Source organism: Phyllobates terribilis, unplaced genomic scaffold, assembly GCF_046119375.1.
Source record: "Phyllobates terribilis strain yellow unplaced genomic scaffold, ASM4611937v1 Scaffold_4__5_contigs__length_816908805, whole genome shotgun sequence".
Classification (NCBI taxonomy): domain Eukaryota; kingdom Metazoa; phylum Chordata; class Amphibia; order Anura; family Dendrobatidae; genus Phyllobates; species Phyllobates terribilis.
In genome coordinates, this window is record NW_027362764.1 from 229,452,498 (window position 1) to 229,469,592 (window position 17,095).

At 42.6% G+C, this 17,095-nt stretch overlaps 1 protein-coding gene across 7 annotated transcripts in view; it reads left to right on the top strand.

Moving 5' to 3' along the window:
- Nucleotides 1–17,095, top strand: part of ULK4 (unc-51 like kinase 4) — a 988,030-nt gene that overhangs the window by 73,377 nt on the left and 897,558 nt on the right. For all 7 annotated transcript variants that reach the window (XM_073678125.1, XM_073678126.1, XM_073678132.1 and 4 more), the window contains 5 exons: nt 7,252–7,414; nt 9,064–9,165; nt 9,767–9,844; nt 11,782–11,857; nt 15,392–15,481. In XM_073678125.1, coding sequence (XP_073534226.1) covers nt 7,252–7,414; nt 9,064–9,165; nt 9,767–9,844; nt 11,782–11,857; nt 15,392–15,481 — 509 coding nt within the window. The remainder of the gene's footprint in view (nt 1–7,251; nt 7,415–9,063; nt 9,166–9,766; nt 9,845–11,781; nt 11,858–15,391; nt 15,482–17,095) is intronic.

Here is a 17,095-nt window from a genome sequence, read left to right on the forward strand (position 1 = left end):
ATAATTATGAGCAGTGTATCTGTGCATTCAACACTGACACAAGTTAATATACTTGCAAGAAATCTGCAGCACAATGTGTTTCTGTATTTATGTATGGCTCTGCTCTTCTCCTTTATAAAGCTTTGAATAGGCTGTGTAACCTGACATTTCACTGTGAGGGGAGTCCGTCATTCTGTGACCAAGACGGATTTGAGCTGTTCCAAAGTGAATGACAAGTTCAGGAGGCAAGGGTTATAGATAGAAGTGGCTCATTTCTCAATTTGTTAATTTGCTGGAATGATTTACTTCCCGACACGACAACATGGAGTATAAAGGCATGAAATTGATAATAGAATGAAAATTTCTTACATGAAATCTGTCAGCAGGTGTTGCAATGTAATCTTTGAGCAGCACGTAGGGACAGAGAGCCTGATTCCAGTGATGTGTCACTTAGTTTAATGGGTGTAGCAGTTGTGATTAAACTTCAGTAGAGAAAACTGATGATATCAGAGCACTGAATGCTGAGCTGTGTATAACCCCGCTCACACCACTGATTGGCAGATTTCTGTGTACAATAGCTTTTGATAGAAAGCTGCTAAGTTAATGCTGGGGAGTGGTTGGACTATGATGCTCAAGGCCAGTTGTCCTGTAGTGATAATCTCCTGCTGATACAATCAGTGTTTTATTTAAAAAACAAAACACAGCCATGTAAGTGACACAATGCTGGAATCAGGGTTTCTGCTCTTACATCATGCTGCTCTCAGATTACTTAGCAAAAACGTGGTGACAGATTCCCTTTTAAGAAGACCACCCTCTTATCCAGATCAAATTTCCTTTAACAAATTTTCAGTTCAACCATATAGTATAGATGCTGGACATCTTCATTGAGAATACCAATTCATGCATCCCCCTCCCAGAAGACCAATTTTTAAAAGTAATTTTGGGTGGTCATCTCAAAGAGGTTTCACTATATTCAGCTGGAGTTTCTTTCTTCTTAATACTGGCACTGTGCATGGGAACGGACATGCAGATTATCCCAGAGGTCGCTCTAACTGGACCTCTATATAAGGTTCCTGGGAAGGTCATGGACAAAATCTGCTTTCGTTTCTTCTTTATGGGAAATGATTTGAGGGAATATTACACTGATTTAATTAGTTTTCTGTCAAGAGCATTGAAATAATGATAAATTAAGCAGTATACAAGCGATTTAAATGTGTAGTTGGCATGTGGCATTTTTACACCAGTATCCAGTCATTCTGCTCAGACACATCCTTCATGTACACAGTGCCCCGATGTGCGTATGACCATGTGCGAACCCATAGTGCTCTCTGTATGGCTCAGTGAGGTGCACAAGTTGCCCACAATACAGCACGCATGTACATATGCCACAATTGTATTTTCTCCAATAACCCCCCACGACCGCACCAAAGAAGGATGTCACCCCACCCTAATAGGGACAGGAAACACAAAGAGGTCACATAGCCCCTCCCTCCAGTGTTTTTCCTGTCCCTATTGGGATGAAGAGGTCATCCAGGGTGCTCTGTGCCGGCGGCAGACACCCCGCATACCTTTAAGCTGGGCAGCTGGGACCGGGCAGTTCCCCCTCCTCCTCCCCTTATGCTGCTCCCGTCTCCTCCGGGACTCGGGACCGCCATACCCGCCGAGTCTGCACCTGCGGGTAAGGTCCGGTGGGTGTCGGGCTGGAGGCCTCCTCAAGCTCTCCAGCCCAGCTCCTCCCCCCTCTCAAGGCGGCCTCCGGCAGTCTTCATATTGGAGACACGCGCGCTGGATCCCGGAAGTGACCCGGACCGCTGATGACGTCACTTCCGGTGTGCGTTCCACCCTGGAACGCAGTAGCCTGAAAATGGCTGGAAAGTGACGTGGGATGCCGAAAGAGGGTCACTTCCGGTCCGTTTAGGGACATCCTCTGGGCACAAAAAAAATAAATAAATAAATAAATCAAATAATCCCGCAGGTAATCGCAGGTGTTCCTGCTTCACCAATTGGACCAAGGGGGAGTAGCCTTCCCACCCCTCTCCCCAGGGAAAGATATAAGAGCCCTGGACAGAAGACATCTAAGGTAGGACCTAATCCGTTTTTGTATTTTTATACACTGGATGGTCAGGAATCTATCTTCTCCATGTCTGCGGAGCCCAGCGCAATTCCAGTCCCAGTAAGTCTAGCACTGGAGGTCCTTTCCTAGGTGCAGGTTAGAATTGACACATTAATTACCCTTCTCCCTCTTTTTTAGGGTGACAAGGATCCTGCACCAGGAAATAAATCTAGCCGGAAGTGTGCTATATGTTCAAAAAAAAACTATCTTCTTCAAACAAAAAATATTTATGCCAGAAATGCACGGAGAAAATTATTAGGGAAGAGCAGCCGTCCCTCATAGACTAGATCAAGGGGATAGTCCGTCAGGAGGTTCAGTCTTCATTGGCCTCCTTTTCCCTATCCACTTCTGATTCGCCTCCAAAGGCTAAAAAGAGGAAAATTTCCCTGGAAGAAAAAAGAGACTCGGACTCCCAGGACAAAATATCCCTTCCAGAAGACCTTATAGAGGAAGGTGAACTTAGCCCAGCAGAGGAAGGTCTGGGAAATAAGAAATATTATTTCTCAATGGAATTTATGGAAGATCTCCTAACAGCAGTAAGAAGAACGATGGAAGTGGAAGAAGAGAAGCCCACTAGATCAGTCCAGGAAGAGATGTTCGGTGGTCTCCGCTCAAAGAAAAAGATGGTGTTCCCGATACATAGAAACATTCAGGATCTAATCCTGGACGAATGGGAAAATCCTGAAAGACAACTCAATGCACCAGCAGAATTGAAGGACAGGTTTCCAGTAGATGAAGAAACCTCAAAATGTTGGACCGAGATACCTAAGGTTGATATTCAAGTGGCAAGAGTCGCTAAAAAGACAGTATTGCCATTTGAGGATTTGTAGCAACGAAAGGATACTCTGGACCGCAAGATGGACAGCCTTCTCAGATCCTGGGAAACATCAGCAGTCCTCTTGAACACAAAAGTAGTCTCCACGTGTGTTGCACGATGCATGTGAAGATGGTTCAACCAGCTTGAAGAGCATCTGGCTATGGGCATATCCAGAGAGGAGATACAAGCTTCCCTACCTTTACTGCAGAAGGCCATTGACTTTCTGGCGGGTGCTTAAGCAGAATCTGTGAGGGTAACTGCCAGGGCAGCAGTCCTATCGAACTCCACAAGGCGAGCATTATGGCTGAAATCGTGGAACGGTGATGTGGCCTCTAAAATAAAACTTTGTTCCATTCCCTTCAGGGGAGAATATATGTTTGGCCAGGCCCTCGACGACCTCCTGGAGAAGGCGGCTGATAAAAAGAAATCCCTGCCTGGACCCAGAAACTACAGGAAGACCCCCTTTCGCCCCCCTCGGGAGCAGAATCCCCAGTACAAGGGGGAAGGGAAGTTCGGTCGATGGAGCTACCCCAAAGGGGGAGGGGGGGGGGGGGGATAGGAATATTTTTTTCCCAAAAGGACAGCGACAACAGAAGCGGTAACGCCAGAGCAGTAGGGGGACGAATAATGAGATACCTTCCCCAATGGCAAAAGATTTGCTCCAGTCACTGGGTCTTAAAAACAATTCAAGAGGGGGTGAAGTTCGAATTCTCCTCATATCCACCAAAGAAAGTGAGAATAACCTGTCTAGCCTCCACGAGATTAAAAACTGCTCTGATGTCCGGCCTAAGAAATCTGTTATCATTGGGGGCAATTTCACCGATCCCAAAAACAGAAAGACAAACAGGCCACTATTCATGCCTGTTTATGATAAGAAAACCAAATGGCACTTACAGAATAATAATAAATCTGAAACCCTTAAACCAATACATCATCTACCGAAGATTCAAAATGGAGTCCATCAGATCAGCAGTTCCCTTGATAAGACAAGGATATGTAATGGCAACCATCGACTTACAGGACGCATACTACCACGTCCCTATACATTCAACATACCGGAAATTTCTAAGGTTTGCGGTGGTTCAAGAGGATCAAACGTTACATTTTCAATTCAACGTATTGCCGTTCGTAATATCCTCAGCACCAAGAATATTTAACAAAATTATGTCAGAAGTAGTGGCTTCTATAAGAAAGGAGAAAATCTGCATCATTCCCTACCGCGACGACTTCTTGCTAGTAAGTCCCTCGGTGGCATCAATCCAGGAAGATCTGCAAAGAACAATCCAAATCCTGACCACCCTAGGCTGGTTGATAAATCATCAAAAATCAGACCTGGTCCCTGCCACAGAAAAAACGTTCCTGGGTGTTCTATTAGACTCCGCCAGACAAACCTCCTTCTTACCAAAGGACAAGCAGATACTTTTGAGATCCAAGATATCGAAGCTGAAGACCCTGAACAAGGTGTCCCTAGGATTTGCCATGTCAGCCCTCGGCTCCATGACAACCTGCATCCAATCAGTAGCCTGGGCTCAAGCTCACACCAGGATATTGCAAACCCATATTCTCGCACAGTGGGACGGATCCCCAGACTCCCTCAACAATAAGATCCCGATCCCTCATTATGTGAAAACATCCCTGTCATGGTGGCTCAGCCCAAGAAACCTAAGAACAGGGGTTCCATGGTCTCAGTCCCCTCTGACAACAGTCACGTAGACTCCTGCAAGACGGGATGGGGAGCCGTTGTCGCCCAAACCCCCTTCCAGGGGGTCTGGAAAGAAGAGATCAGCAGGAGATCCTCCAACTTCCGCGAATTAAAGGCAGTGGAGGAGGCACTCAAAACATCGGCTCCAATCATTGCGGACAAACACGTAAAAGTCTATTCAGACAACATGACTACCGTAGCTAAAAAGTATCTCAGCAAGAATATTCTTCTGGGCGGAAAGAGCTCTTCGTTCCTTATCAGGTCTGCACATAGAAGGCTCAGACAACATCCAGGCCAATTTTCTGAGCAGAAGAAATATCCATCCTGGGGAATGGGAACTGGACTCAGACATTTTCCACATGCTGACCAGACAATGGGGTCATCCGGAGGTGGACCTCTTTGAAAGACGCCAAAACACCAAGGCAGAAAAATACTTCTCCCTAGATCCGGACGACGTATGCCTGGGGATAGATGCATTCGCTCACCCATGGCGTTTCCATCTAGCTTACGCTTTTCCCCCAATTCCATTGCTACCCAGGACCTTACTGAAAGTAAGGACCGAGGAGGTCAAGATAATCTTGATAGCTCCACTTTGGCCCAAAAGGAGCTGGTTCTGTGCACTAAACAGTCTAAGCATAGAAGGCCCCCTCATTCTACCAGCAATCAAAAACCTTCTCCATCAGGGTCCAATACTTCATCCAGATCCAGAGAACTTTCATCTAGCGGCCTGGCTTCTGAGTTCACAATCCTAAAAGCCAAAGGGCTCTCAGACCGAGAAATTCATACCCTACAAAGAAGTAGGAAACAAATAACAAACTCCATATACATCAAGATATGGAAGACCTTCCTAATATGGTATAAACCAAATATGCCAGATCTTCGGCATCCTGACATGACCCAGATCTTGGATTTTCTACAGGAGGGGCTGGAAAAATGCCTTGGGCACAGCACCCTCAAGGTACAGATCGCAGCGCTGAGTGCCTATTTCAACCAAAGCCTAGCCGAACATCGATGGGTAAAAAGGTTCATGACGGCAGCTACTCGTCTGCGTCACAGAATAATCCACCACGTTCACTCCTGGGATCTTAATATCGTCCTTGAAGGTCTGATACTACCACCTTTTGAACCTTTGGCCTCAATAGAGCTGGATAAGTTAGCCTGGAAATCAACTTTTCTAGTAGCAATTACCACTGCCAGGAGAGTGGGAGAAATCCAGGTCTTCTCAGTGAATGACCCGTGTTTGAGAATCCTGGATGATAGGATTATTCTACAACTGGACCCATCTTTCTTACCAAAAGTGGTCTCAGACTGTCATAGATCATAGGAGATAATTCTGCCCTCCTTCTGTCAGAACCCAAAAAATAAAAGAGAAGAAGAATAATTCCATTCTATGGATGTAAGACGGGTTGTTCTTCACTACTTCCAAAAGATAGAGGCCTAGAGGAAGGATCAGAACCTCTTTATTCAGCCATCTGGTCAAAACGGAGGAAAGAAAGTCTCAAAAGTTACCATCTCTACTTGGATCAAGAAGGCAGTTGTGGAGTCATATCAGATCCAGTATATCTCACCACCAGAAAATCTGAAGGCACACTCTACTAGAGCCATGTCCGTCTCCTGGGCAGAGAAGGCTAACGCTTCCCTCGAGCAGATATGTAGAGCTGCTACATGGTCCTCGGTCTATACCTTTACCAAACATTACAAACTTAATTTAATGTCCATTAAGGACTTGGCCTTTGGGCGGAAAGTGCTTCAGGCCATTGTCCCTCCCTGAGCATGAGTCTTTGGTACTCCTCCTTTGGTGCTGTCATGGCGGGTTATTGGAGAAAATAGAATTAGACTTGCCGGTAATTCGGTTTCTAATAACCCTCCACGACAGCACTGGTAATTCCCTCCCAGGCTTGGTTAGCCAATCATTTAATTTGAATAAGAATAAATATAATTTGAAGCATCCATACTTGTGTGGTCCTTTATAAAAACACTGGAGGTAGGATGAGGGAGGGGCTATCTGACCTCTTTTGTTTCCTGTCCCTATTAGGGTCGGGTGACATCCTCCTTTGGTGCTGTCGTGGAGGGTTATTAGAAACCGAATTACCGGTAAGTCTAATTCTATTTTCCTGCAGGGGGCCATAAAGCACTGTGGACAGTATATTCAGGATCCAAACAACACCCTTATTGGATTTTTATGTGACCAGATGTGCCAAAAACATATCAGATTTATAGAATGTCACACTGAAATTTCCATCACATATAGATCTGACTTTCTTTTTAATGCTATATAGAGCCACAATACAGGGGTGTAGTATTTGGTATTTAGATCCTCTTAAGAGTACGGGCAATCCCAGTGTAAACGCTGTGTTGGCAGGGTTAATGTGTTGGCCTGATGTGACATGGCTGTAATACTGTGTAATACTGTGCTACAAGCTCGCGTCATGATTTTATGTGATAAGAAGCCAATCAGACTTTCTAAAAGCCCTGTTCATCCCAGGCCTATAGGTCATTTTAAGCTTTTATTGTCTATTATATATTCTAATATATAATTATATTTGAATTAAATAAATTGAACAATAAAAGCTAAAATAAAATACATATTTAATACAGTATATTATATAATTTGTTTTTTTTTTTTTTTTGTCTGGTAAGATTCTGCTGGATGGACCTGGCACCTTAAAGCTAACTAACTTCAGCTTCTCAAAGGCAGATGGTGAAAATCTCGAAGAGTTTTTTGCAATGGTTGGATCAGAGGAAAGTTCAGGTGATACTGGAGAATCTACACCGCGGCGAAACCTGAGGAACCGCATTAAAGGTGAATAAGTGGCCTAGGTTTTCTAATTATTGAAAACTGATGGAATTTAAAGGACTTGTGAAAAACAATCCAAGACCAGGAATTTGTACAATATACTAAATAACTATTTCCTTAGTATTTAATACCCCACAGCTCTGGTGATCTCCATTACTGATGGCTTCACGCCCATCAATCATCTGACTGCAGCCAGTCACTGACGTCGGCGGTCACACTGGCTAATATGCCATATGACCGCTGAGGTTAATGCTTGGCTGTATTAATATCATAAGTGATGAACGCATCGTCATTGATGCAGGTATGACATGGCAATGTATAGGTAAGTAGGGCTTATTTAATCTTTTATGCCCACTAAATGTTCAAATGTGTCTGTGTCCAAAGAAGAACATAAGATCATAAAGTAGTATTTTATTATCACATAGTGAATATCATTGTTACATTTACTGTTAATACCCAGATAGCTCACCGTAAAGTGCAAAAGTCAACATTAAGTGCACTTCTTGCCCATTATGTATCGGGCTGTGTGGAGGACTCAATGTCCCTGATACTATGGGTATTTATATGTAATAATGGTATTCACTACATGATATAATAAAAATTATTTTCCTGTACACGTGCGCTGTATAACCGTAATACATCCTGGATGTCACTGTACTTATTTGTATTATGGGCCATTGAATGTCTTCCATGATTTTTTTTCTCTCCTGATAGACCATTACATCATGTATATAACTTTAATAATTTATATATATACACACAGTTGTGCTCAAAAGTTTAAACGCCACAGCAGAATTTTTCCTTTCTTGGCCTTGTTTCAGAGAATATGAATGATAACAAAAAACTTTTCTCCACTCATGGTTATTGGTTGGGTGAAGCCATTTATTGTCAAACTACTGTGTTTTCTCTTTTTAAATCTTAATGACAACAAAAAACATCCAAATGACCCTGATCAAACAATTAATGTTAGTGGGGGCAATACATGGTATTAAGAACTGGGGTATGTGAACTTTTGATCAGGGTCATTTGGATGTTTTTGCTTGTCATTAAGATTTAAAAAGAGAAAACATAGTAGTTTGACAATAAATGGCTTCACCCAACCAATAACCATGAGTGGAGAAAAAGTTTTTTGTTATCATTCATATTCCCTGAAACACGGCCAAGAAAGGAAAAATTCTGCCGTAGTATGTAAACTTTTGAGCATAAATATTTATTATAGGCTCAGTATTGTGCTGCTAATCGGTTGGGTTCCAGGTCCTGAGACACCCACCAATTGGTCAGAACACAGCCCTGAAGTGCGCTGCTCCTGTATGAGCTGCGTTCACTAAGCGGTTTATAGGCTCAATAGTAAGTCTATGGGTCTGTACACGGCTCTGTGACTGCACAGGCAACTTTAATGGCAGCTGGCTCCTGCTCTGGCCACAAAGCTGGCATATGCACCCAACACTAGTCTGAACTCCCCCCGAAAGGGAATTTTTTTTCTAGCTGTTATCTGTATTTTGCACTGTAGTGAATGTAATATATATATATATATATATATATATATATATATATATATATATATATATATATATATATATATATATATATATATATATATATATATATATATATATATATATATATATATATATATATTTTTTTTTTTTTTATAGGATCTCCAGTTTATGCCGCCCCAGAAATAATTAAGGGAGCAGATTTCTCCATATCAAGCGATCTTTGGTCTTTAGGATGTATCTTTTATGAAATGTTCACTGGTAAGTTGCAATGAACAGTTTTTTTGTATCTTGATCTTTTGTATGAGAGCCGAATAGGCATATGTATACATTTTATATGATATATTGTACCTTTCATTTATTACAGGGAGAAGAAGTGTTAGTCCAAATGCTATAAACATGTGTAATATTAACGTTTTTTCCCTTTCAATTATAATTGGGATCGCCCTCTCCCACAGCGGTCGTACCAAACTTACGTGCTCTGTTAATAAAAGCCCAGCTACTAGTTAAGGCAGCGAACAGCAAGTTGTCACCTTAACTGATGAAGTATAGGACATTTCACAGGCCAAACGAGAACCGCAAGTTGGTCAGAAAAAAATGAGAATAAAGAGAAGAGAATAAGCCACTGCCGCACAGAGCTGGGAGATGCAAAGGATCGGCCATGGTGCAATCAGATATGCCTGACACTCATTTACTTCTATTACAGATGTTGGGCTACTATAGATGTTGGGCTACTATAGATTATATTTTTGCCTGGCTTGTATGAAGGTTTATGGACAGCTTTTGCCACTATCTTAACCACCATTTGAAAACTTTACCTCTTTGTGTTCTAACATTTTAACGTCCATTCATTTTATTGCAGGGCGACCCCCGTTTTTCTCTGAAAGCTTCTCAGAATTGATAGAGAAAATTGTAAATGAGGATTTTAGTCCACCACAAGGTATAGTGTTCCAGGTTATTTCGTTATTCTTCTACTTTATAGTGAAAAGCCTTAGTGTAGGATATTTCAATTTTTTCTTGTATCAGGAGGGAAGTTTAGAAACATTTTTATACAAACTATGGAGACAAGCTGCAGGACCTCTACATTTTTTATCTATTAGTCTAGTTTGAGTGCTTTTCATATATTTTTAAATCTTTTCTTGATTTGTTGTTCCCATCACGGTTATAAATATATCTTACAGACTTCAGAGATGTTTAGCAGTGTAGTTAGTTCTGACTACAGGATATATTAAAGCTGCAATTAAGGAGGCTTTGGTGCACCCTTGGTGTGACCAAGAGTTTGGTGCACCGTTACTTCTCCTCATTTGCATAGTGGGACCTTCCTCCACTTCTGATTGACACTTCTCACTTCCCAGAGCGAGCACTGTCTGAATGCTGCTGGCGTGTGTGCTGCCCCGCATTGTTTCCCTCTTGCCTCCTTTCTTCTGATGCCACTCACTGCACTTCCAGGTGTATTAGTGTAGCAAGCAGCGTCAGAAGAAAGGAGACAAGGGTGGAGAGCACGCTCCCACGCTAGCAGCGTTCAGAGAGTGCTCGCTCTGGAAAGTGAGTATTGTCAATCAGAAGCAGAGGGTGAGTAACGGTGCCCCAAACTCTTGTCCACGCCAAGAGTGTACCAAATCCTCCTCCTTTGCATGCAAATTAAAAATTATTTTCTCAGTACAGTGCCAGTATGGTTGTTATAGGGCCGAAGTCCCCAACAACACTGTATGGCTAGTTTAAAATGCATTTTGGGGATGACTGACTCCCGTTAAGTACGTTGTTAAATTCCTCCCTTTAATCAAGATCGCTTGCTTGCTTTCGGTGAATGAAATAATCATGTTTGCATCATAGGCTAATAAGCTTTTATTTCATAAAACGGGGCTTTAACTTCATTTGCTTGAAATCATAAGAATGAAATGAATGGCCTAACAGCTAAATCTAGATATGCTCTGAGGATCACTCACTATAAACCCACAACGTAAGTGGGCAAAAAGGACACCAGATTATTCTTATCTCCATTCACTTTTTGTAAGCTTTTAATGACCCTAGTGTATGGAGGGTTAATAAACCTATAATGATTGGTAATATACATTATTATGTGTATTCATAAAAATAGGACATTAAGACTTAATTATAGATTTATTCTGACTGCATCCATCCAATCATTGAGAATGAGGCACCCCACCAAAATTAAAGGGGTATTCCCATCTCCAAGATCCTATCCCAATATGTAATAGGTGTAGTAATAATATTAGCATGTACCACCAATTAGAAATGTAGTATAGTTTTTCTGATTTGCTGTGTCTCTTTCCTCATGTTCAGGAATTGCAGGATCTTAGGCGTCCATGGTTATGACCACTAGGAACTAGCTAACTAACGATTACTATATCAGTGGTCGTAACCAAGGATACCTAAGCTTCTGCAATGTCTGCACATCAGGAAAGACACATAGTGAATCAGAAAAACTATACTACATTTCTAATTGGAGGTATTTGCAAATGTTATTATTATTACACCTACTACATGTTGGGATAGGGTCTTGGAGATGGGAATGCCCCTTTTTAAGCCTTCATTTGTTCAGCCCTTGCAACGTTTCAGCTGATTAGCCGTTCTGAAACATAACTGATGGGTGCTATGCTTGGGAAAGGCTGACACATTGGAAGGGGAATGAATGAAGGCTTTATTTTTGTGCTCTGCTTCATCCTCAATTTTTGAATTTTCCATAGAAGAAACATCAGGCCAGGTTCTGGGGGCTTGCACCTTTTCTATGTATATTTTTTGTCAGGTACTGCTTTTGCTTCTATCTTTCATCCATCCAATGAGTTTTATGTGAGAATACTGTTGTTAATTCAAAAGTGATTTTTACATTTTTTTTCTACTTAATCTTTCCCAAAGGACCATCATCTGCCAAGCCATCTCCAGAGTTCCAATCATTGCTTAGTGGCTTACTACAAAAGGACCCTCTGAAAAGGTAGGTACTGCAAAGGTTAAACCAATATAATAAGCATGTGGATTGGATTTTGAAAAAGCCGTTAACATGTAGTGGAAATAAAAGCATTCTGCAGATTATCAAATCAGTATGTCCACTAATTGGGAACTGTATGTTCAAAAAAACATTCAACCTAACATTAGTGCAAGCGAATATGAGAGACTTTGTAATGTATCATATCTTTCCTCACTGGGGAAAAAACAGCTCAAATCCATCTTGCTCAGACTAAACAGACTGTCAGTACATTTGAGGTTTCAATTGAAACAGCCCATTCTACTTCATGTAGAGGGGATTGGATAGAAGGAGCAGGGAGAGGAAAGAGGCAAAGGGAGCCAAAGATCTTTGTAACAAGTCTTTTACCTCTCCTCCGACCAGGATTCACGTGTACATGTGTAATCTCCTCCACGCTGCTGCTGCTGCTCCATCTGTCTGTGTACTAATTAAAGAATGAAAAGCAGGAATCCTTCTGTGTGCTGTGCTATGTATGGGAGACTTCTTGGCAGCTAGTCTCCCTCTACCAGCTCAGTGTCAATTGTCAATTTAAGATAGAGCCTGCAGAGGGGAAATCTGGTAAAAATGATGGATACAAGTCATATAATGGCCAGATAAAGTGTTATTTCTCATGTACACTCAGGGCAGGATATTTAAAAGTACAGTTACCCTTTAAGTTGCAGATTTGTTGCACTATTTCATCCTATGATTTCATTCCTTCTTGGTAGAGTAGAATGATCTATGGTGAATCCACAGCATAATTCTCATGTAATACACTGCTAAAAAAAATAAAGGGAACACTTAAACAACAGAATATAACTCCAAGTAAATCAAACTTCTGTGAAATCAAACTGTACACTTAGGAAGCAACACTGATTGACAATCAATTTCACATGCTGTTGTGCAAATGGAAAAGACAATAGATGGAAATTATTGGCAATTATCAAGACACCCTCAATAAAGGAGTGGTTCTGCAGGTGGGGACCACAGACCACATCTCAGTACCAATGCTTTCTGGCTGATGTTTTGGTCAGTGTTGAATGTTGGTTGTGCTTCCACACTCATGGTAGCATGAAACGGACTCTACAACCCACAGAAGTTGCTCAGATAGTGCAGCTCTTCCAGGATGGCACATCAATGCGAGCTGTGGCAAGAAGGTTTGCTGTGTCTGTCAGCGTAATGTCTAGAGGCTGGAGGCGCTACCAGGAGACAGGCCAGTACACCAGGAGACGTGGAGGGGGCCGTAGGAGGTCAACAACCCAGCAGCAGGACCGCTACCTCCGCCTTTGTGCAAGGAAGAACAGGAGGAGCACTGCCAGAGCCCTGAAAAATGACCTCCAGCAGGCCACAAATGTGCATGTGTCTGCACAAACAGTTAGAAACCAACTCCGTGAGGGTGGTATGAGGGCCCGACGTCCACAGATGGGGTTGTGCTCACAGCCCAACACCGTGCAGGACGCTTGGCATTTGCCACAGAACAGCAGGATTGGCAAAGTCGCCACTGGCGCCTGTGCTCTTCACAGATGAAAGCAGGTTCACACTGAGCACATGTGACAGACGTGACAGAGTCTGGAGACGCCGTGGAGAGCGATCTGCTGCCTACAACATCCTTCAGCATGACCGGTTTGGCAGTGGGTCAGTAATGGTGTGGGGTGGCATTTCTTTGGAGGGCTGCACAGCCCTCCATGTGCTCGCCATAGGTAGCCTGACTGCCATTAGGTACCAAGATGAGATCCTCAGACCCCTTGTGAGACCATATGCTGGTGCGGTTGGCCCTGGGTTCCTCCTAATGCAGGACAATGCCAGACCTCATATGGCTGGAGTGTGTCAGCAGTTCCTGTAAGATGAAGGCATTGAAGCTATGGACTGGCCGGCCCGTTCCCCAGACCTGAATCCGATTGAGCACATCTGGGACATCATGTCTCGCTCCATCCACCAACGTCACGTTGCACCACAGACTGTCCAGGAGTTGGCGGATGCTTTAGTCCAGGTCTGGGAGGAGATCCCACAGGAGACCATCCGCAACCTCATCAGGAGCATGCCCAGGTGTTGTAGGGAGATCATACAGGCACGTGGAGGCCACACACAATACTGAGCCTCATTTTGACTTGTTTTAAGGACATTACATCAAAGTTGGATCAGCCTGTAGTGTGTTTTTCCACTTTAATTTTGGGGGTGACTCCAAATCCAGGCCTCCATTGGTTAATAAATTTGATTTCCATTGATGATTTTTGTGTGATTTTGTTGTCAGCACATTCAACTTTGTACGGAACAAAGTATTCAATGAGAATATTTCATTCATTCAGATCTAGGATGTGTTATTTGAGTGTTCCCTTTATTTTTTTGAGCAGTGTACATGCGCTTTGCTGTGGATTCACAACAGTGAAATCCACTTTGGAAAAATTCCACTACTTAAAGAGAATCCGTCAGCAGGTTTTTGCTATGTAATCTGAAGACTGCAGGAGAAAGAGGCTGAAATACAGAATTCAGGGATGTGTCACTTGTCAAAGTATGTGCTGTTTACTAACTGTGAAGAATTTATCGCTAAGAGATTAACATTGCCGGACTAGTCTGGCAGCGCCACCTCCTGTGATAAGCAGCTCACTGTCTATGGACTTTGTATGTACAGAGCCTGGTGTGGGCGGGGTTAGCTTTTTACAGCTCTGCTTCATTCTATATATAAAAACTCTGATTGTGTGAGAACGGCTGCACCCAGTACTATAAGTGACACATTGTTGGAATCAGGATCTTTTTGCCGACGACAGGCTGCTTTGAGATGAGTTAGCTAAAACCTGCTGACAGATTCCCTTTTAATGGATATTCTCATGATAAATGGTTAAAACTGCAAAATGCTTGTAAGAACAAGCAACTTTTTAATTTTACGAATTATTAGAAATCTTCTTGGTGTTCAAGAAAGGAGGGATTTTTGATTTTATTGTTCACTGTTTGTTGTCTAGGGAACCAGCCGCTTCTTCAGTCTATTATAGGTGGCTGGTCTACTAGGTAAGGAGCCAAGTAAGTTCTTTGCTATTAAATTGATGCTTTCTGGATTGTTTCATCCAGCCGACTTCAGTGTCATTGCATTCCCCGAAGCTGCAGAAGCTAAACTGCCTCATACAGCACCATTGGAGAGTGCACAGTTGGGGCCGAGGTGCAGCCATGCTACTGATCAGAGCTGTCAGTCAGGAGCGCAGCAGTCCGGAAGATCAGTGTTGAGAATAACCTTACTAAGTCGTGTAGTATTTGCTTTGTTCCGATTCCAGAGACTGTTACAGTGAGAGGGGGATGGGCACTATTCATTTACTAACTCTAGTCCTTTATAGGTTATTATGAGACAATAGTTTCGAATTTTGCTGCCTGCTGTAACCAGATAAGTTCCTCAGCTTCTGATGAAAAATTTCCTATCCTGAGGAACTGACAAATACTGTGAGATGCTGAGGAGGAAGATCAGATCATACATGTGCTGAAAAAATGTTCTCATTTCTTGTCATTATTTAGTAATGCAGCTGTCATACTGTCTTTCAGGTTTACCTGGACTGAAGTTCTGAGCCATTCATTCTGGAAAGATGCTTTTTCTGGTGGTGACAGCAATGTCCCAGATGTCAGTACCTTGCGGTATGGAGCACTACATGTTATCTGAATGGATAATAGTTGTTAGAAGATTTGAAAATACATTGTATGGTTTATAGCAGACATATACAGTACAGACCAAAAGTTTGGACACACCTTCTCATTTAAAGATTTTTCTGTATTTTCATGACTATGAAAATTGTACATTCACACTGAAGGCATCAAAACTATGAATTAACACATGTGGAATTATATACTTAACAAAAAGTGTGAAACAACTGAAAATATGTCTTATATTCTAGGTTCTTCAAAGTAGCCACCTTTTGCTTTGATGACTGCTTTGCACACTCTTGGCATTCTCTTGATGAGCTTCAACAGGTAGTCACCGGAAATGGTCTTCCAACAATCTTGAAGGAGTTCCCAGAGTTTCTTGGCACTTGTTGGCCCTTTTGCCTTCACTCTGCGGTCCAGCTCACCCCAAACCATCTCGATTGGGTTCAGGTCTGGTGACTGTGGAGGCCAGGTCATCTGGCGTAGCACCCCATCACTCTCCTTCTTGCTTGGTCAAATAGCCCTTACACAGCCTGGAGGTGTGTTTGGGGTCATTGTCCTGTTGAAAAATATATGATGGTCCAACTAAACGCAAACCAGATGGAATAGCATGCCGCTGCAAGATGCTGTGGTAGCCATGCTGGTTCAGTATGCCTTCAGTTTTGAATAAATACCCAACAGTGTCACCAGCAAAGCACCTCCACACCATCACACCTCCTCCTCCATGCTTCACGGTGGGAACCAGGCATGTAGAGTCCATCCGTTCACCTTTTCTGTGTCGCACAAAGACACGGTGGTTGGAACCAAAGATCTCAAATTTGGACTCATCAGACCAAAGCACAGATTCCCACTGGTCTAATGTCCATTCCTTGTGTTCTTTAGCCCAAACAAGTCTCTTTTGCTTGTTGCCTGTCCTTAGCAGTGGTTTCCTGGCAGCTATTTTACCATGAAGGCCTGCTGCACAAAGTCTCCTCTTAACAGCTGTTGTAGAGATGTGTCTGCTGCTAGAACTCTGTGTGGCATTGACCTGGTCTCTAATCTGAGCTGCTGTTAACCTGTGATTTCTGAGGCTGGTGACTCGGATAAACTTATCCTCAGAAGCAGAGGTGACTCTTGGTCTTCCTTTCCTGGGGCGGTCCTCATGTGAGCCAGTTTCTTTGTAGCGCTTGATGGTTTTTGCAACGGCACTTGGGGACACTTTCAAAGTTTGCCCAATTTTTCGGACTGACTGACCTTCATTTCTTAAAGTAATGATGGCCCCTCGTTTTTCTTTACTTAGCTGCTTTTTTCTTGCCATAATACAAATTCTAACAGTCTATTCAGTAGGACTATCAGCTGTGTATCCACCAGACTTCTACACAACTGATGGTCCCAACCCCATTTATAAGGCAAGAAATCCCACTTATTAAACCTGGCAGGGCACACCTGTGAAGTGAAAACCATTTCCGGTGACTACCACTTGAAGCTCATCAAGAGAATGCCAAGAGTGTGCAAAGCAGTCATCAAAGCAAAAGGTGGCTACTTTGAAGAACCTAGAATATAAGACATATTTTCAGTTGTTTCACACTTCTTTGTTAAGTATATAATTCCACATGTGTTAATTCATAG